Source organism: Leptodactylus fuscus, chromosome 3 (assembly GCF_031893055.1).
Source record: "Leptodactylus fuscus isolate aLepFus1 chromosome 3, aLepFus1.hap2, whole genome shotgun sequence".
Lineage (NCBI taxonomy): Eukaryota > Metazoa > Chordata > Amphibia > Anura > Leptodactylidae > Leptodactylus > Leptodactylus fuscus.
In genome coordinates, this window is record NC_134267.1 from 243,425,775 (window position 1) to 243,448,427 (window position 22,653).

The 22,653-nt window shown below is 41.5% G+C and overlaps 1 protein-coding gene across 1 annotated transcript in view; it reads left to right on the top strand.

The window, feature by feature from the left end:
• Positions 1-3,016: 3,016 nt before the first annotated feature.
• LOC142198686 (uncharacterized) overlaps positions 3,017-22,653 on the top strand; it is a 40,841-nt gene continuing 21,204 nt past the window's right edge. Inside the window, 7 exon segments of the mRNA XM_075269714.1 lie at positions 3,017-3,034; positions 7,665-7,772; positions 13,311-13,619; positions 13,703-13,894; positions 14,389-14,640; positions 14,724-14,850; positions 19,086-20,980. Of these exon segments, the coding sequence (XP_075125815.1) occupies positions 7,695-7,772; positions 13,311-13,619; positions 13,703-13,894; positions 14,389-14,640; positions 14,724-14,850; positions 19,086-20,980 (2,853 nt within the window). The 5' untranslated portion in view covers positions 3,017-3,034; positions 7,665-7,694.

The window sequence follows — 22,653 nt, forward strand, 5'->3', positions numbered from 1 at the left end:
CCACTACATGTCACTGTACAGCCGCTATATACCACTACATGGTCACTGTACAGCCGCTATATACCACTACATGTCACTGTACAGCCGCTATATACCACTACATGTCACTGTACAGCCGCTATATACCACTACATGTCACTGTACAACCTCTATATACCGCTACATGTCACTGTACAGCCGCTATATACTACTACATGTCACTGTACAGCCGCTATATACCACTACATGTCACTGTACAGCCACTATATACCACTACATGTCACTGTACAGCCGCTATATACCACTACATGGTCACTGTACAGCCGCTATATACCACTACATGTCACTGTACAGCCGCTATATACCACTACATGGTCACTGTACAGCCACTATATACTACTATATGGTCACTGTACAGCCGCTATATACCACTACATGTCACTGTACAGCCGCTATATAGCACTACATGTCACTGTACAGCCGCTCTATACCACTACATGTCACTGTACAGCCGCTATATACCACTACATGTCACTGTACAGCCGCTATATACCACTACATGTCACTGTACAACCTCTATATACCACTACATGTCACTGTACAGCCGCTATATACCACTACATGTCACTGTACAGCCGCTATATACCACTACATGTCACTGTACAGCCGCTATATACCACTACATGGTCACTGTACAGCCGCTATATACCACTACATGTCACTGTACAGCCGCTATATACCACTACATGTCACTGTACAGCCGCTATATACCACTACATGTCACTGTACAACCTCTATATACCGCTACATGTCACTGTACAGCCGCTATATACTACTACATGTCACTGTACAGCCGCTATATACCACTACATGTCACTGTACAGCCGCTATATACCACTACATGTCACTGTACAGCCGCTATATACCACTACATGTCACTGTACAGCCGCTATATACCACTACATGGTCACTGTACAGCCGCTATATACCACTACATGTCACTGTACAGCCGCTATATACCACTACATGTCACTGTACAGCCGCTATATACCACTACATGTCACTGTACAGCCGCTATATACCACTACATGGTCACTGTACAGCCACTATATACTACTATATGGTCACTGTACAGCCGCTATATACCACTACATGTCACTGTACAGCCGCTATATACCACTACATGTCACTGTACAGCCGCTATATACCACTACATGTCACTGTACAGCCGCTATATACCACTACATGTCACTGTACAGCCGCTATATACCGCTACATGTCACTGTACAGCCGCTATATACCGCTACATGTCACTGTACAGCCACTATATACCACTACATGTCACTGTACAGCCGCTATATACCGCTACATGTCACTGTACAGCCGCTATATACCGCTACATGTCACTGTACAGCCGCTATATACCACTACATGTCACTGTACAGCCGCTATATAGCACTACATGTCACTGTACAGCCGCTATATACCACTACATGTCACTGTACAGCCGCTATATACCACTACATGTCACTGTACAGCCGCTATATACTACTATATGTCACTGTACAGCCGCTATATACCACTACATGTCACTGTACAGCCGCTATATACCACTACATGTCACTGTACAGCCGCTATATACCGCTACATGTCACTGTACAGCCGCTATATACCACTACATGTCACTGTACAGCCGCTATATACCACTACATGTCACTGTACAGCCGCTATATACCACTACATGGTCACTGTACAGCCGCTATATACCACTACATGTCACTGTACAGCCGCTATATACTACTATATGTCACTGTACAGCCGCTATATACTACTATATGGTCACTGTACAGCCGCTATACTGTCCAAGATGGCGCCGCACTGAGTGGCTGGCTGCCTTGATACAGAGCTCCAAGCTGGGAGTAACCTTTATCTTTCCTTTTCACTCTCTTTGTCTGTATCTTCAAGAATCCTGTAACCAAGTAACCTAGTACTATGAATTGGACGGAAGACCTTGTGGAGTATTTTTTTCCTTTTGTTTCTATTGTTAAGCATGGACAAGACTCAAGACCTGAATCAGCTGGAGTTTCCTGTGTGCACATGTGCCTGTTACCATCCCCCCGCAGCTAAGGACAGCATGGACACCATGCGGCATGGAGGAGAAACCTGCATGGAAGTGTGGGCTTCTTCTTTCCAGGAGATGATTTCTGGTGTCTATGGCTGATGTTTGAAGATGTCTGCAGCTGACTGGTGTTTCTTTCTATTACTGTGGACACGCGGGACTCTGTTACAGCCTGGGAACCATCACCCACCTACCCCAGGAGTTATGGAAGCTTGGCAAGAGAGCAGCACCATGTATACCTGGATGGCTTCAGACCTCTCTGGAGGAGGAGGAGGAAGACTGTGATGAAGGACATTTGGAACATTTTCTGTGGTTAATGGACAATAGCACTGATACAAGATACCGAACTATCAGCTGTGAGCAGGAGATCTCACCACCTACCAAAGAACTGCCACATGTTATCATGATAGCTGCCTATGTCCCCACCTCTGCCTGTCATATCCACATGCTGTGACCCCTCCTCGTGTCCTCCAACCACAGCCCGGCCGTATTATTATTATTATTATTAACATCACTTCACACAGAGAACTAAATGATCCTGCAGTGTGTCTGTTTCTTTCTTTAGTTGCTGTGATTCCTAGGATTTCTCTATCTGCCATGAGCTTGTTATATACTACTGTACCATCTATGAAACTGTATCACTGAGTAAACCCATTGTGGGACTATTAAAGGATTATCTTATCTTATCTATATACCACTATACCAATAGAGAGGATATCGTATAACTAGGTCGGGGTCTCCGCAGACATGTTTGTCCCTCTGCGCTGTAACCATGAAGAAATAAACTCTGCCCCCATATACTGGTCACATGATAGCGGTGACATCATCACAGGTCCTTCATCCTTCTCCTCTCCTGAGCTCCGCCCCCACTTCCTGATCACATGATAGCTGTGACATCATCACAGGTCCTTCAGCTCTTGCAGCTCCTGCTCGGTGGTCAGTGTTGTTGTCTTGTTCTCTCTGTTATCAGCCATTACCCCAGGCTATAGATATATATATATACTGTATATACAGCAGTGACTGCTCTCTCTGTTATCAGCCATTATCCCAGGCTATATATATATATATATATATACTGTATATACAGCAGTGACTGCTCTCTCTGTTATCAGCCATTACCCCAGGCTATAGATATATATATATATATACTGTATATACAGCAGTGACTGCTCTCTCTGTTATCAGCCATTACCCCAGGCTATATATATATATATATATATATATATATATATATATATATATATATATATATATATACTGTATATACAGCAGTGACTGCTCTCTCTGTTATCAGCCATTATCCCAGGCTATAGATATATATATATATATATATATATATATATATATATATATATATACTGTATATACAGCAGTGACTGCTCTCTCTGTTATCAGCCATTACCCCAGGCTATAGATATATATATATATATATATACTGTATATACAGCAGTGACTGCTCTCTCTGTTATCAGCCATTACCCCAGGCTATATATATATATATATATATATATATATACTGTATATACAGCAGTGACTGCTCTCTCTGTTATCAGCCATTACCCCAGGCTATAGATATATATATATATATATACTGTATATACAGCAGTGGCTGCTCTCTCTGTTATCAGCCATTACCCCAGGCTATAGATATATATATATACTGTATATACAGCAGTGACTGCTCTCTCTGTTATCAGCCATTACCCCAGGCTATAGATATATATATATACTGTATATACAGCAGTGACTGCTCTCTCTGTTATCAGCCATTACCCCAGGCTATAGATATATATATATACTGTATATACAGCAGTGACTGCTCTCTCTGTTATCAGCCATTACCCCAAGCTATAGATATATATATATATATATATATACTGTATATACAGCAGTGGCTGCTCTCTCTGTTATCAGCCATTACCCCAGGCTATAGATATATATATATACTGTATATACAGCAGTGACTGCTCTCTCTGTTATCAGCCATTACCCCAGGCTATAGATATATATATATACTGTATATACAGCAGTGACTGCTCTCTCTGTTATCAGCCATTACCCCAGGCTATAGATATATATATATATACTGTATATACAGCAGTGGCTGCTCTCTCTGTTATCAGCCATTACCCCAGGCTATAGATATATATATATATACTGTATATACAGCAGTGACTGCTCTCTCTGTTATCAGCCATTACCCCAGGCTATAGATATATATATATATATATATATATATATATATATATATATATATATATATATATATATACTGTATATACAGCAGTGACTGCTCTCTCTGTTATCAGCCATTACCCCAGGCTATAGATATATATATATATATATATATATATATATATATATATATATATATATACTGTATATACAGCAGTGACTGCTCTCTCTGTTATCAGCCATTACCCCAGGCTATAGATATATATATATATATACTGTATATACAGCAGTGACTGCTCTCTCTGTTATCAGCCATTACCCCAGGCTATAGATATATATATATATATACTGTATATACAGCAGTGACTGCTCTCTCTGTTATCAGCCATTACTCCAGGCTATAGATATATATATACTGTATATACAGCAGTGACTGCTCTCTCTGTTATCAGCCATTACTCCAGGCTATAGATATATATATACTGTATATACAGCAGTGACTGCTCTCTCTGTTATCAGCCATTACTCCAGGCTATAGATATATATATACTGTATATACAGCAGTGACTGCTCTCTCTGTTATCAGCCATTACCCCAGGCTATAGATATATATATATATATATATACTGTATATACAGCAGTGACTGCTCTCTCTGTTATCAGCCATTACCCCAGGCTATAGATATATATATATATATATATATATATATATATATATATATATATATATATATATATATATATACTGTATATACAGCAGTGACTGCTCTCTCTGTTATCAGCCATTACCCCAGGCTATAGATATATATATATACTGTATATACAGCAGTGACTGCTCTCTCTGTTATCAGCCATTACCCCAGGCTATAGATATATATATATACTGTATATACAGCAGTGACTGCTCTCTCTGTTATCAGCCATTACCCCAGGCTATAGATATATATATATATATATATATATATATATATATATATATATACTGTATATACAGCAGTGACTGCTCTCTCTGTTATCAGCCATTACCCCAGGCTATAGATATATATATATATACTGTATATACAGCAGTGACTGTTCTCTCTGTTATCAGCCATTACCCCAGGCTATAGGTATATATATATACTGTATATACAGCAGTGACTGCTCTCTCTGTTATCAGCCATTATCCCAGGCTATAGATATATATATATATATATATATATATATATATATATATATATATATATATATACTGTATATACAGCAGTGACTGCTCTCTCTGTTATCAGCCATTACCCCAGGCTATATATATATATATATATATATATATACTGTATATACAGCAGTGACTGCTCTCTCTGTTATCAGCCATTACCCCAGGCTATATATATATATATATATATATATATATATATATATATATATATATATATATATATATATATATATAAATATATATATATATACTGTATATACAGCAGTGACTGCTCTCTCTGTTATCAGCCATTATCCCAGGCTATAGATATATATATATATACTGTATATACAGCAGTGACTGCTCTCTCTGTTATCAGCCATTACCCCAGGCTATAGATATATATATATATATACTGTATATACAGCAGTGACTGCTCTCTCTGTTATCAGCCATTACCCCAGGCTATAGATATATATATATATATACTGTATATACAGCAGTGACTGCTCTCTCTGTTATCAGCCATTACCCCAGGCTATAGATATATATATATATACTGTATATACAGCAGTGACTGCTCTCTCTGTTATCAGCCATTACTCCAGGCTATAGATATATATATACTGTATATACAGCAGTGACTGCTCTCTCTGTTATCAGCCATTACTCCAGGCTATAGATATATATATACTGTATATACAGCAGTGACTGCTCTCTCTGTTATCAGCCATTACTCCAGGCTATAGATATATATATACTGTATATACAGCAGTGACTGCTCTCTCTGTTATCAGCCATTACCCCAGGCTATAGATATATATATATATATATACTGTATATACAGCAGTGACTGCTCTCTCTGTTATCAGCCATTACCCCAGGCTATATATATATATATATATATATATATATATATATATATATACTGTATATACAGCAGTGACTGCTCTCTCTGTTATCAGCCATTACCCCAGGCTATAGATATATATATATACTGTATATACAGCAGTGACTGCTCTCTCTGTTATCAGCCATTACCCCAGGCTATAGATATATATATATACTGTATATACAGCAGTGACTGCTCTCTCTGTTATCAGCCATTACCCCAGGCTATAGATATATATATATATATATATATATATATATATATATATATATATATATATATACTGTATATACAGCAGTGACTGCTCTCTCTGTTATCAGCCATTACCCCAGGCTATAGATATATATATATACTGTATATACAGCAGTGACTGTTCTCTCTGTTATCAGCCATTACCCCAGGCTATAGGTATATATATATACTGTATATACAGCAGTGACTGCTCTCTCTGTTATCAGCCATTATCCCAGGCTATAGATATATATATATATATATATATATATATATATATATATATATATACTGTATATACAGCAGTGACTGCTCTCTCTGTTATCAGCCATTACCCCAGGCTATATATATATATATATATATATATATACTGTATATACAGCAGTGACTGCTCTCTCTGTTATCAGCCATTACCCCAGGCTATATATATATATATATATATATATATATATATATATATATATATATATATACTGTATATACAGCAGTGACTGCTCTCTCTGTTATCAGCCATTATCCCAGGCTATAGATATATATATATATATATATACTGTATATACAGCAGTGACTGCTCTCTCTGTTATCAGCCATTACCCCAGGCTATAGATATATATATATATATATATATATATATATATATATATATATATACTGTATATACAGCAGTGACTGCTCTCTCTGTTATCAGCCATTATCCCAGGCTATATATATATATATATATATATATATATATATATATACTGTATATACAGCAGTGACTGCTCTCTCTGTTATCAGCCATTATCCCAGGCTATAGATATATATATATATATATATATATATATATATACTGTATATACAGCAGTGACTGCTCTCTCTGTTATCAGCCATTACCCCAGGCTATAGATATATATATATACTGTATATACAGCAGTGGCTGCTCTCTCTGTTATCAGCCATTACCCCAGGCTATAGGTATATATATATATACTGTATATACAGCAGTGACTGCTCTCATGACACGTTCACACTGCGGCTAGAAGGTAAGATGACATCACTGCTCCAGGTGTGAACAGAGTCTTAGTTACATCCAGTTTCCTCCTCTTCTCCTCCAGACGCTCCTTCTCCTGAATGTCCCACCAAGGATGGACAAGGACAGGACTGAGATCACCAGAAGAATATTAGACTTCACCTTGGAGATCATCTCCCTGCTGAGCGGAGAGGTATCTGTACTACATTTCTATCATCTATCTACTGAGCGGAGAGGTATCTGTACTACATTTCTATCATCTATCTGCTGAGCGGAGAGGTATCTGTACTACATTTCTATCATCTCCCTGCTGAGCGGAGAGGTATCTGTACTACATTTCTATCATGTATCTGTTGAGCGGAGAGGTAACTGTACTACATTTCTATCATCTCCCTGCTGAGCGGAGAGGTATCTGTACTACATTTCTATCATCTATCTGCTGAGCGGAGAGGTATCTGTACTACATTTCTATCATCTATCTGCTGAGCGGAGAGGTATCTGTACTACATTTCTATCATCTCCCTGCTGAGCGGAGAGGTATCTGTACTACATTTCTATCATCTATCTGCTGAGCGGAGAGGTATCTGTACTACATTTCTATCATCTCCCTGCTGAGCGGAGAGGTATCTGTACTACATTTCTATCATCTCCCTGCTGAGCGGAGAGGTATCTGTACTACATTTCTATCATCTCCCTGCTGAGCGGAGAGGTATCTGTACTACATTTCTATCATCTATCTGCTGAGCGGAGAGGTATCTGTACTACATTTCTATCATCTATCTGCTGAGCGGAGAGGTATCTGTACTACATTTCTATCATCTATCTGCTGAGCGGAGAGGTATCTGTACTACATTTCTATCATCTATCTGCTGAGCGGAGAGGTATCTGTACTACATTTCTATCATCTATCTGCTGAGCGGAGAGGTATCTGTACTACATTTCTATCATCTATCTACTGAGCGGAGAGGTATCTGTACTACATTTCTATCATCTATCTGCTGAGCGGAGAGGTATCTGTACTACATTTCTATCATCTCCCTGCTGAGCGGAGAGGTATCTGTACTACATTTCTATCATGTATCTGTTGAGCGGAGAGGTAACTGTACTACATTTCTATCATCTCCCTGCTGAGCGGAGAGGTATCTGTACTACATTTCTATCATCTATCTGCTGAGCGGAGAGGTATCTGTACTACATTTCTATCATCTATCTGCTGAGCGGAGAGGTATCTGTACTACATTTCTATCATCTCCCTGCTGAGCGGAGAGGTATCTGTACTACATTTCTATCATCTATCTGCTGAGCGGAGAGGTATCTGTACTACATTTCTATCATCTCCCTGCTGAGCGGAGAGGTATCTGTACTACATTTCTATCATCTCCCTGCTGAGCGGAGAGGTATCTGTACTACATTTCTATCATCTATCTGCTGAGCGGAGAGGTATCTGTACTACATTTCTATCATCTATCTGCTGAGCGGAGAGGTATCTGTACTACATTTCTATCATCTATCTGCTGAGCGGAGAGGTATCTGTACTACATTTCTATCATCTATCTGCTGAGCGGAGAGGTATCTGTACTACATTTCTATCATCTATCTGCTGAGCGGAGAGGTATCTGTACTACATTTCTATCATCTATCTGCTGAGCGGAGAGGTATCTGTACTACATCTCTATCATGTATCTGCTGAGCGGAGAGGTATCTGTACTACATTTCTATCATGTATCTGCTGAGCGGAGAGGTATCTGTACTACATTTCTATCATCTATCTGCTGAGCGGAGAGGTATCTGTACTACATTTCTATCATCTATCTGCTGAGCGGAGAGGTAACTGTACTACATTTCTATCATCTCCCTGCTGAGCGGAGAGGTATCTGTACTACATTTCTATCATCTATCTGCTGAGCGGAGAGGTATCTGTACTACATTTCTATCATCTCCCTGCTGAGTGGAGAGGTATCTGTACTACATTTCTATCATCTCCCTGCTGAGCGGAGAGGTATCTGTACTACATTTCTATCATCTATCTGCTGAGCGGAGAGGTATCTGTACTACATCTCTATCATGTATCTGCTGAGCGGAGAGGTATCTGTACTACATTTCTATCATGTACCTGCTGAGCGGAGAGGTATCTGTACTACATTTCTATCATCTATCTGCTGAGCGGAGAGGTATCTGTACTACATTTCTATCATCTATCTGCTGAGCGGAGAGGTATCTGTACTACATCTCTATCATGTATCTGCTGAGCGGAGAGGTATCTGTACTACATTTCTATCATGTATCTGCTGAGCGGAGAGGTATCTGTACTACATTTCTATCATCTATCTGCTGAGCGGAGAGGTATCTGTACTACATCTCTATCATGTATCTGCTGAGCGGAGAGGTATCTGTACTACATTTCTATCATGTATCTGCTGAGCGGAGAGGTATCTGTACTACATTTCTATCATCTGTCTGCTGAGCGGAGAGGTATCTGTACTACATCTCTATCATCTATCTGCTGAGCGGAGAGGTATCTGTACTACATTTCTATCATGTATCTGCTGAGCGGAGAGGTATCTGTACTACATTTCTATCATGTATCTGCTGAGCGGAGAGGTATCTGTACTACATTTCTATCATCTATCTGCTGAGCGGAGAGGTATCTGTACTACATCTCTATCATGTATCTGCTGAGCGGAGAGGTATCTGTACTACATTTCTATCATGTATCTGCTGAGCGGAGAGGTATCTGTACTACATTTCTATCATCTATCTGCTGAGCGGAGAGGTATCTGTACTACATTTCTATCATCTATCTGCTGAGCGGAGAGGTATCTGTACTACATCTCTATCATGTATCTGCTGAGCGGAGAGGTATCTGTACTACATTTCTATCATGTATCTGCTGAGCGGAGAGGTATCTGTACTACATTTCTATCATCTATCTGCTGAGCGGAGAGGTATCTGTACTACATTTCTATCATCTATCTGCTGAGCGGAGAGGTAACTGTACTACATTTCTATCATCTCCCTGCTGAGCGGAGAGGTATCTGTACTACATTTCTATCATGTATCTGCTGAGCGGAGAGGTATCTGTACTACATTTCTATCATCTCCCTGCTGAGCGGAGAGGTATCTGTACTACATTTCTATCATCTCCCTGCTGAGCGGAGAGGTATCTGTACTACATTTCTATCATCTATCTGCTGAGCGGAGAGGTATCTGTACTACATTTCTATCATCTATCTGCTGAGCGGAGAGGTATCTGTACTACATTTCTATCATCTATCTGCTGAGCGGAGAGGTATCTGTACTACATTTCTATCATCTATCTGCTGAGCGGAGAGGTATCTGTACTACATTTCTATCATGTACCTGCTGAGCGGAGAGGTATCTGTACTACATTTCTATCATCTATCTGCTGAGCGGAGAGGTATCTGTACTACATTTCTATCATCTATCTGCTGAGCGGAGAGGTATCTGTACTACATCTCTATCATGTATCTGCTGAGCGGAGAGGTATCTGTACTACATTTCTATCATGTATCTGCTGAGCGGAGAGGTATCTGTACTACATTTCTATCATCTATCTGCTGAGCGGAGAGGTATCTGTACTACATCTCTATCATGTATCTGCTGAGCGGAGAGGTATCTGTACTACATTTCTATCATGTATCTGCTGAGCGGAGAGGTATCTGTACTACATTTCTATCATCTATCTGCTGAGCGGAGAGGTATCTGTACTACATCTCTATCATCTATCTGCTGAGCGGAGAGGTAACTGTACTACATTTCTATCATCTCCCTGCTGAGCGGAGAGGTATCTGTACTACATTTCTATCATCTATCTGCTGAGCGGAGAGGTATCTGTACTACATTTCTATCATCTCCCTGCTGAGTGGAGAGGTATCTGTACTACATTTCTATCATCTCCCTGCTGAGCGGAGAGGTATCTGTACTACATTTCTATCATCTATCTGCTGAGCGGAGAGGTAACTGTACTACATTTCTATCATCTATCTGCTGAGCGGAGAGGTATCTGTACTACATTTCTATCATCTATCTGCTGAGTGGAGAGTTAAAAAAACAAAATAAAACTTGCTAGTCTTCAGTAGTTGATCCCTATTAATGGCTGACTAATACTGATGACAGATTACAACGTTTCGGATCTCTCGGCTCCTTTCTCAAGTAAATTTAAAACCATTTCTGAAGGAGCAGATTTATGTACAAGGGGACACACAGGGATAGAATTCCAGGAGGAGGGGGTGGAGGGGGGTTATTAGTAATTGGTAGAAACAATGTAAACAATTCCAGGGTTTTATCAGTTCTCAGGGTCTCAGGTCAGTGATTTCTGTAAGATGCCATAAACCCATGTGACAGATTTAGCCCCCTCTCCAGTGTGTGAAGCAGGGTCATCAGTTTATACTCATAAATCCGTCGCTCTTTCTTTGATTTAAAATTCCCTCTTAAAACCAAAACTTTCATGTGATCAGTGATATTATGATCCTCATTGCAGAAATGTTTTGATACGGGAAGGTCCAGTCTTCGTTCTCTAATTGTATGGCGATGTGAGTTCATACACGAGTGAATTCCCATCGCCATACAATTAGAGAACGAAGACTGGACCTTCCCGTATCAAAACATTTCTGCAATGAGGATCATAATATCACTGATCACATGAAAGTTTTGGTTTTAAGAGGGAATTTTAAATCAAAGAAAGAGCGACAAATTTATGAGTATAAACTTATGACCCTGCTTCACACACTGGAGAGGGGGCTAAATCTGTCACATGGGTTTATGGCATCTTACAGAAATCACTGACCTGAGACCCTGAGAACTGATAAAACCCTGGAATTGTTTACATTGTTTCTACAAATTACTAATAACCCCCCTCCACCCCCTCCTCCTGGAATTCTATCCCTATCCAATGTCCCTTTGTATATAAATCTGCTCCTTCAGAAAGGGTTTTTAAATTTACTTGAGAAAGGAGCCGAGAGATCCGAAACGTTGTAATCTGTCATCATTATTAGTCAGCCATTAAAAAATGGATCAACTACTGAAGACGATCAAGTTTTTTTTTTTTTCCTACCCACTGGCTTACACGGTACGTGAACAAACATTTTCCTTATACTTAGTGGAGAGGTAACTGTACTACATTTCTATCATCTATCTGCTGAGCGGAGAGGTATCTGTACTACATTTCTATCATCTATCTGCTGAGCGGAGAGGTATCTGTACTACATTTCTATCATCTCCCTGCTGAGCGGAGAGGTATCTGTACTACATTTCTATCATGTATCTGCTGAGCGGAGAGGTATCTGTACTACATTTCTATCATCTATCTGCTGAGCGGAGAGGTATCTGTACTACATTTCTATCATCTATCTGCTGAGCGGAGAGGTATCTGTACTACATTTCTATCATCTATCTGCTGAGCGGAGAGGTATCTGTACTACATTTCTATCATCTCCCTGCTGAGCGGAGAGGTATCTGTACTACATTTCTATCATCTATCTGCTGAGCGGAGAGGTATCTGTACTACATTTCTATCATCTATCTGCTGAGCGGAGAGGTATCTGTACTACATTTCTCTCATCTCCCTGCTGAGCGGAGAGGTATCTGTACTACATTTCTATCATCTATCTGCTGAGCGGAGAGGTATCTGTACTACATTTCTATCATCTATCTGCTGAGCGGAGAGGTATCTGTACTACATTTTTATCATCTATTGTCTCTCCATATGCAGGAATACTCACTGGTGAAGAAGACATCGGGGGACTGTGTGGCCCCCAGCAGCCGAGGACCCATCACAGAGCCAAGAGGAGGAGGGAGCAGGAGCCGGGGCCCCATCACAGAGCCAGGAGGGAGCAGGAGCCGGGGCCCCATCATAGAGCCAGGAGGAGGAGGGAGCAGGAGCCGGGGCCCCATCACAGAGCCAGGAGGAGGAGGGAGCAGGAGCCGGGGCCCCATCACAGCCCCTCCCCCTCTCTCCCTGATACATGAGCAGAAGATTCTAGAACTCACCAACAAGATGCTGGAGCTGCTGACTGGAGAGGTGACACTGCTGGGAATGCTGGGAAATTCTCCAGTAACAGCACTGGAGGGGGAGGGGTGATGACTGTATCATTGTGTTGTCAGGTTCCTATAAGGTGTCAGGATGTCGCTGTCTATTTCTCCATGGAGGAGTGGGAGTATTTAGAAGGACACGAGGATCGGTACAAGGAGGTGATGATGGAGGATCGCTCATCAGGAATGGACAAGGACAGAAATGACATGACTAGAAGGATATTGGAGCTCACCCTGGAGATTACGGATATTATATCTGGAGAGGTGAGAGCTTCTCGTCCTTCTTATCGCTATTAAAGGGATCCTATCATTAAAATGCTATTTTTTGGGACTAACACGTCGGAATAGCCTTAAGAAAAGCTATTCTTCTCCTACCTTTAGATGTTTTCTCCACGCCGCCATTCGGTAGAAATTCCGGTTTTCGTCGGTATGCAAATGAGTTCTCTCGCAGCACTGGGGGCGTCCTCAATGCTGCTAGAGAACTCTCCAACACTGCCTCCATCTTTTTCAGGAACGACCTCTCTGCGCGTCTTCTTCCGGCGCTGGGGGTCAAACTTCTAGGCCTCGGGCAGAGCTGACTGTGCATGCCCGCGGCACCAAGAAAAATGGCCGCTTACGTAGTAAGTAAGCGGCCATTTTCTTGTGGCCTGTAGGCATTGCGTTTTAATGATAGGATCCCTTTAATATAACAGGTAATGACTGGACGGGTGAAGGAGTCTTAGAATCTTTATAGTAATCTGTAGTCTCTCCATACACAGGAATCCATAGTAGTAACCAAGGCGTCTGGTGAGTGTGAGGCACCCCGTGTGTCAGGAGGAGGGAGCAGGAGCCGGGGCCCCATCACAGAGCCAGGAGGAGGAGGGAGCAGCAGCCGGGGCCCCATCACAGAGCCAGGAGGAGGAGGGAGCAGGAGCTGGGGCCCCATCACAGCCCCTCCCCCTCTCTCCCTGATCCATGAGCAGAAGATTCTAGAACTCACCAACAAGATGCTGGAGCTGCTGACTGGAGAGGTGACACTGCTGGGAATGCTGGGAAATTCTCCAGTAACAGCACTGGAGGGGGAGGGGTGATGACTGTATCATTGTGTTGTCAGGTTCCTATAAGGTGTCAGGATGTCGCTGTCTATTTCTCCATGGAGGAGTGGGAGTATTTAGAAGGACACGAGGATCGGTACAAGGAGGTGATGATGGAGGACCCCCGGCCCCCCCAGACATCACATGGTAAGAGGAGACATATAGATGTATGTGTGTAAGTGTATATATAGTTTGTATACAGGTGTAGCCTGAACTTCTCCAATTGCAAATGTTTTTCTAATGACTTTTTATTGGTTTTATATGGCGGCTTTTTAACACAAGTGCCAGTAAGTAAAATTTCTTTGCCAGGGCGCAGACAGGATGAGGCCTTGACCTTATTAGCATTCTGAATCCAGTAGCTTCTGTCCATGTTGTGGAGGAAGACAGGGATGAACAGTGAGTACCTGTCAGGCATGGAGACAGTACTTAGGCCCCAGAACAGGTTGCTAAAGATAATCTTGAGGGAGAGATCAGAGATGGCGCCTCAGAAGTCCTTCTGACAAGTAGTCAGAGAAACCATCACCTGGGAGAGGGAGGAACAGACAGACGCCAATAGTTCCTCTACTGAAGGTGCCTCCTGCAAAGGAAGTCCTGCTAAATAAGAGAGAACCTTCATACAGAAGATGCTTAAGATAACTCAATTCACGAAGGAAGACATGGGTGGGGCAAGTACCATGCATGAGCAGGGCGATACACAGAAGACAGGATCTTCTCATTTTTTGAACCAGGTATATTGGTTGTGCCATCAGAAAGGGCCCTTGGTGAGAAGTTAGTCACTTCTGGGGTCCACACCTCATAGGGATGTGAAGGACATCATACAACATCAAATCAAAGGAGGGCAGTTGCAAAGATCCGTAGGTAAGTATAGGTCAATAGAGATCAGATAATCGGGAATTTACTGTTACGTTTGAATAGAAACTCTATACCAATTGCATTGATCTGTGGAGTGAAGGCAAACACGCTCAAAACATCTAGCAACAGAGTCCATGGCTTGTTTTCTATTCACTAATATTAGAAACGTGACCTCATTGTCATTTAGGTTATTAATTGCTTGACTAAACGTTTAAGATAGTAAATGCTGGACTACGTTTTATATCCGAGTGACAAAATGAGGCCCAGTAAATCCTATAGTAATGACTAACCATAATAGAACGAGGCATCAGCGAAGTAAGAATGAGGCTTACTGACCTAAATGTCAGGGCTCTCAAATATCATCTTGTCCAATGTTCTTCACTCCTCCTATAACCAATGAGCTGTAAATTATGCTGAGAGTTTCCCTGGACACAGGGGGCGCTAGTCCCTCAGTACATTAGTTCCTCGGTGAATGCTCAAGCTGCTCCCACACCACCTAAGCCTTTATTCCATCTTCCCCTGAAAGTTTAGGGAAAGTAAGAGTGGACCTGGTGTCCTTACGAGGTCGGCTGCATGTTAGTATCTGTGACATGTTATTACTAGCTCACAATACCCCACAGCATCAGAGTTCCATTTCGGCTGACAGCACAGATAGAGAGATCCATCAAACGGCATGGACTGATAGATCATGCTCTGGGACAGGCCTACATATATACTGAGCTGCTGATATAAGATAAGATAATCCTTTAATAGTCCCACAGTGCGGATACTCAGTATGTTACAGCAGCCTAGTAATACAGATACAGGATAATACACAGTAATATAATACAGGACACACATATGCTGAGAAGAGAAGATATACTAGGAATCCATAGCAGCTAAGGAACAGAAGAAGGAAGACCTCATAGTCATAATCATTAGTTCTGTGTGCGGAGTGTCTTCGCTTGGTCTGATGTAGATTATACAGCCTGGTCGCGGTTGGAAGGAAGGACTTGCGATAGCTCCTTCTCACATTTGGGGTGAAGCAGACGTTCACTTACAGTGCTGCTAATTGCCATCAAGGTCTCATACATGGGATGGGATTTGTTCACCTGCATGGAGGTCACCACAGACAGTATCCTTCTGTCACCCACCACCTGTACTGGGTCCAAGGGGCTCCCCAGGACAGAGCTGGCCCTCCTGATCAGCCTGTCAAGTCTATTTCTGTCCCTGGTTGATATACTGCTCCCCCAGCATTCCACTCCGAAAAAGATGGCAGAAGCAACCACAGAGTTGAAAAAGGCCCTAAGAAGTGTCCCCTGGACTCCGAAGGCCCTAAGAAGTGTCCCCTGGACTCCGAAGGCCCTCAGCCTCCTAAGCAGGTAGAGTCTGCTGTGGCCCTTTCTGTGCAGCACCTCAAGGTGATCAGCCCAGTCTAGTTTATTATTGAGGAGCACACCCAGGTACTTATAGGTCCTGACTATCTCAATGCCCGTCCCCTGGATCTCCACCGGGGTCGGAGCACTTCTCCATTTGCTAAAGTCCACCACCATCTCCTTGGTCTTCCCAGCATTAATCCTGAGCTGGTTCTGCTGGCACCATTCAACAAATGGACCTTGTGGTGCCCCCGTACTACAGATCACAGTGTCAGACACACAGTCCTGGATGCTCACATACTGAGGGCGGGTTGTCAGGTAGTATAGGATCCAGTAGGACAGGTGATGGTCCACTCCACCAAGGTTCAGCTTCTCCTTCAGTAGCCCTGACTGAATGGTGTTGAAAGCACCGGAGAAATCCCGGTTCCGGGTTTCTCCAGGTGAGAGAGAGCTCTATGAAGAAGGTGGATGATGGCGTCATCTACCCCAATGCCCAGCCGATAGGCAAACTGGAGGGAGTCTAGATTGCAGCACACTAGAGGGCGTAGGTGTGTCAGGACCAGTCTCTCTAGGACCTTCATCAGGTGAGATGTCAGTGCTACAGGTGTTACATTGTAGGTAGTCATTGTAGCCCGTCGGGTTGGGTTTCTTTGGTACTGGTACCACACAAGATGTTTTCCAACTAATATCAGATCCCTCGCTAGACACGAAGTATCTGAATGATGGAGTGCTGATATCTAGATAAGGTACAGAGCCGGGATTTAATATATGTAGCCACTTGTTTTGCACCTAATACTGAGTGAGGGACATTAGCTCTGGCTGGAAGAGATGTTAAGACTAACCAGCTGGAGTCTAGCCAGAGAAGTTGATTCCAATCTGGGGCGGTAAATGCCAGCAAACTAAAGATTGAGTTATACATAGTCCCTTCTCTGCTCCCGATCAACTGTGACCGGTGTCATTAGGCAGTAACACCGATTCTGCGCCACGAGAAAGCCTTATGAGGTCGGTAGCCAAATACGTAGGCTACCCAGGGAGAATGCCTTATGTACTTGTCTGACACGTAGCTCCTGGCTAGAGTATAGAGGTATCAGTAACCGATATGAGGGCCGCTACTCTCAGACTAAGTCCAATCATTGTTCTTTTGCCTTTTAGATCATTGTGCTGAGGCAAAATATCCATCTTTACGTTTTTGTATACTCCCTTTTATATATCCACTAATAAATGTTCGTTTCTGATCGACTTCTATCCCTTTATTATAAGATAAGATAAGATAATCCTTTAATAGTCCCACCTTGGGGAAATTTCAGCGTGTTACAGCAGCATAGTAATACAGATACAGGATAATACAGAGTAATATGTTACAGACGTAGACACAGATAAGCTGAGAAGAGAAGATATACTAGGAGTCCATGGCAGCTAAGGAAAAACAGAAGAGAAAGAGGAAGACCTCATGGTCATCCTCATAATCATTAGTTCTCTGTGCGGAGAGCTCTTCGTTTGGTCTGATGTAGATTATACAGCCTGGTCGCGGTTGGAAGGAAGGACCTGCGATAGCGCTCCTTCTCACACTTGGGGTGAAGCAGACGGTCGCTTACAGTGCTGCCAAGTCCCATCAGGGTCCCATACATGGGGTGGGATTTGTTCTCCCGCATGGAGGTCACCACAGACAGTATCCTTCTGTCACCCACCACCTGTACTGGGTCCAAGGGGCTCCCCAGGACAGAGCTGGCCCTCCTGATCAGCCTGTCAAGTCTATTTCTGTCCCTGGTTGATATACTGCTTCCCCAGCAGGCCACACCGAAAAAGATGGCTGAGGCAACCACAGAGTTGAAGAAGGCCCTATGTTGATAGCCATGAGTTTTTGAAGTGACCTACGAGACTTCCACATATTGGTTTACTGTAGAGATGCCTCTAGTGTTCAGGAGTGAGACATGTCGATATGTATGTATATATGTTTTTTTGTTTTTTTAAATGCCAAAAAAATCTAAAACTAAGATAGTCATTCATTTTCATGAATAAGAATTTAGTGACTCACTCCCTATAAGAGTAATGTCTCTATCTCTCTGTCATTGATTATATTATATATTGTTTGTGCGTTTCCAGCCTGTTATAAATTTTTCTACTTTTGTGTTTTGAAAAAAAAAATAAATCATCAAATCCATTTTAATCCTACAGAAAATCCCAATAAGAATCTTCAGATAAACTTCATGTCATCAGTAAACTATAAAGTAGAAGATGAAGATATTGTTTATACCCATAATGCATATCCAGGACGTCACAGTACAGATCCCTCATATAATCCCCCGAATCATGAGGAACCCTCTGTCCCATCACGGATTGTGACCACAAGTACCAGGAAGAAAGACGGGAAAAGGTTTCAATGGAAAGATGGAAAAGAATTTAATAAGAGCTCAGGTCTTCTTACACACAGAAGAATTCACCCAGGAGATGAGCCATATTCATGTTCAGAACATGAAGATTATTTGAACGATGAATCAAATTTTGTTACATATGAGAGAAGTCACACTGAAGAGAAGTCATTTATATGTCCTGAATGTGGGAAATGTTTTAGCAATAAATCAAATCTTGAAAAACATGAAAAAATTCACACAGGAGAGAAGCCGTATTCATGTTCTGAATGTGAGAAATGTTTTATTTCTAAAGCCAAACTAAGTTATCATCAGAGAGGTCACACAGGGGAGAAGCCATATGTTTGTTCTGAATGTGGAAAACATTTTTCAGATAAATCAAGTCTGAATAGTCATCAAAGATATCATATAACAGAGAAGCAGTATTCATGTTCAGATTGTGGGAAATGTTTTATGAAGAAGAGCCATGTCGTTGTGCATCAGAGAATTCACACAGGAGAGAAGCCGTATTTATGTGCTCAGTGTGGAAAATGTTTTTCAGATAATTCAAGTTTCATTAGACATAAAAAAATTCACACAGGAGAGAAGCCATATTCATGTTCAGAGTGTGGGAAATGTTTTATGAAGAAGGAACATTTTGTTGGGCATCAGCGAATTCATACAGGAGAGAAGCCGTATTTATGTTCTGAATGTGGAAAATGTTTTTCTAATAAATCAAGTCTCATTAGACATAGAAAAATTCACACAGGAGATAAGCCGTATTCATGTTCAGAGTGTGGGAAATGTTTCATAAATAAAGCAAGTCTCATTAAACATCAGAAAATTCACACAGGAGAGAAGCCATATTCATGTTCAGAGTGTGACAAATGTTTTATGACGAAGAGTCATTTTGTTGTGCATCAGAGATTTCATACGGGAGAGAAGCCATATTCATGTTCTAAATGTGGAAAACATTTTATACGCAAATCAAATCTTATTAGCCATCAACAAATTCACACAGGAGAGAAGCCTTATTCATGTTCAGAGTGTGGGAAATGCTTTATGACAAAGAGTCATGTTGTTGTACATCAGAGAATTCATACAGGAGAGAAGCCATATTCATGTTCTGAATGTGGAAAACGTTTTATACGCAAATCAAATCTCATTAACCATCAACGAATTCACACAGGAGAGAAGCCTTATTCATGTTCAGAGTGTGGGAAATGTTTTATGACAAAGAGTCATGTTGCTGTGCATCAGAGAATTCATACGGGAGAAAAACCATATTCATGTTCTGAATGTGGAAAACATTTTATAGATAAATCCCTACTCATTAGACACCAGAAATGCCACACAGGAGAGAAACCGTATTCGTGTTCTGAATGTGGAAAACATTATATCCATAAATCAAATCTCATTAGACATCAAAGAATTCACACAGGAGAGAAGCCATATTCATGTTCTGAATGTGGAAAACATTTTATAGAAAAATCAGGTCTCATTAGACATCAGAGAACTCACACAGGACAGAAGCCGTATTCATGTTCAGAGTGCGGGAAATCTTATATAAAGAAGGAAAATTTTGTTGTGCATCAGAGAATTCACACAGGAGAGAAGCCATATTCATGTCCAGATTGTGGGAAATGTTTTATTTCAAAAGCCAAATTTAATGATCATCAGAGAAGTCACATGGGAGAGTTTATGGAAAATAAGACCACTCTTGTTTGAAGTTCACAGATATTAAACAGCCAATAAGAGCCTCTTTTTGGGTGACATTAGCTTGTATCTGCGAGGTCAATGTGACCGGGATCCATGGAGGAAAAGTCTGGTGGATATAAGATGTGAAGCTGAATTGTCATCATGAAAAAGGAAGGAGACCCTGTGTGACATGTATATTATATGATATATGGACGTATCGTTGTCTGATTGTTATGTAGGGGATGACTCCTAAATAGAGATCGGGGCTAATAGCCCAGAAAGAGCTGCTGGACTGTAATAAACAATGAGTGATTACACATTCTGGAGTGTGGGCTATTCCTTGGTGCATCAGGGAACTGCCCCAACAACAAAGACATAGAGGGCTTAAAGGGATAAACCTCAGCTCTGATTGTAGATACAACTACAGGTCTAATTGTAACGTTGTATCACAGAGCCCGGCCATTCATTTACTATATAGCACCAGCACATAACACTTTGCAGTTGGTCACTGTCCCATATAGGACTCACAATCTAAATTCACTGTTAGAGATGAGCGAGTAGTGAAATATTCGATATTCGTTTCGAGTAGACCCTCAATATTCGACTATTCGACCGAATATCGAATCCCATTACAGTCTATGGGGAAAAAATGCTCATTTCAGGGGAAACCACTATTCGACTAAGGAGAGTCACCAAGTCCACTATGACACCTCAGCAAATGATGCAAACACCTCTGGGACAGCAGGGGAAGCGCCTGGGGTAATCTAACATGCCAATGTCCCAGTATTACCCCACTATCACAGCCTATCAACTAGACACTTTCCAAACTCAATAGAACCTCTATGGAAAGTGGAAAAATACTTGGAAACCTTCTTTCCTCTACATTAATATGGACAGAAACACAAATTTAAAGCTAAACAAACATTAGCACGCGCTCATCACAATCCCTGGCTTGATGGCAACGTTAAGCAGGGTGCAGGGTACAACGCTGACCAGGCCCGAGCACCAGGAACAGGTATTACAAATTGTAACATTATGTGAAGTATGGTCTATACTGTATGGCAAGTAGACCCATATGGGACAGGTATATTGGGCGCACAAACCGATACAAGCAGACTGTATTGCAAGTATACACAGTATCTATTTTGAGTGTATGTGATTCATGTACACTCAAAATAGATAGCATCCTAATGGAACCTAAAGGGTGTTTGGTAAAGGCCCAAACCAGGGAGGTCAGCTGACTAATCAAGGTCTGATATTAGTCTTTGTGGGAGGACTAAGTGTGTGGCACCACACTGACTGACCTGTCCAGACCAAATCTACAGAAGCAGGTACTGTGCCACCCATTGTTGTTGCCAAGGTGGGAGTCTGGTAGCCAGGCTTCTATATAGACAGGGAAAAGTTTTCCTATGTTTAGTGAGTTCTCAGCTGAGAAGGGTTTTGTTCTGTTTATTTTGTGCCAGTTAATGCACTGCAAGTGAATAAAGCCTAAACTTGTGTGCAACCCAGTGTCTGTGTCCCTTTTTCCTGCACTGCTACCGAGCATCTACCTGAGCGATTCCCCACAGCTTGTATACATCGTTTTTTGCACCCAATATACCTGACCCATATGGGTCTGAAGCAATGGGTCTACTTGCCATACAGTATAGACCGTACTAGGTAAATGCTCAAAATAGATACCGTGTATACTTGCAATA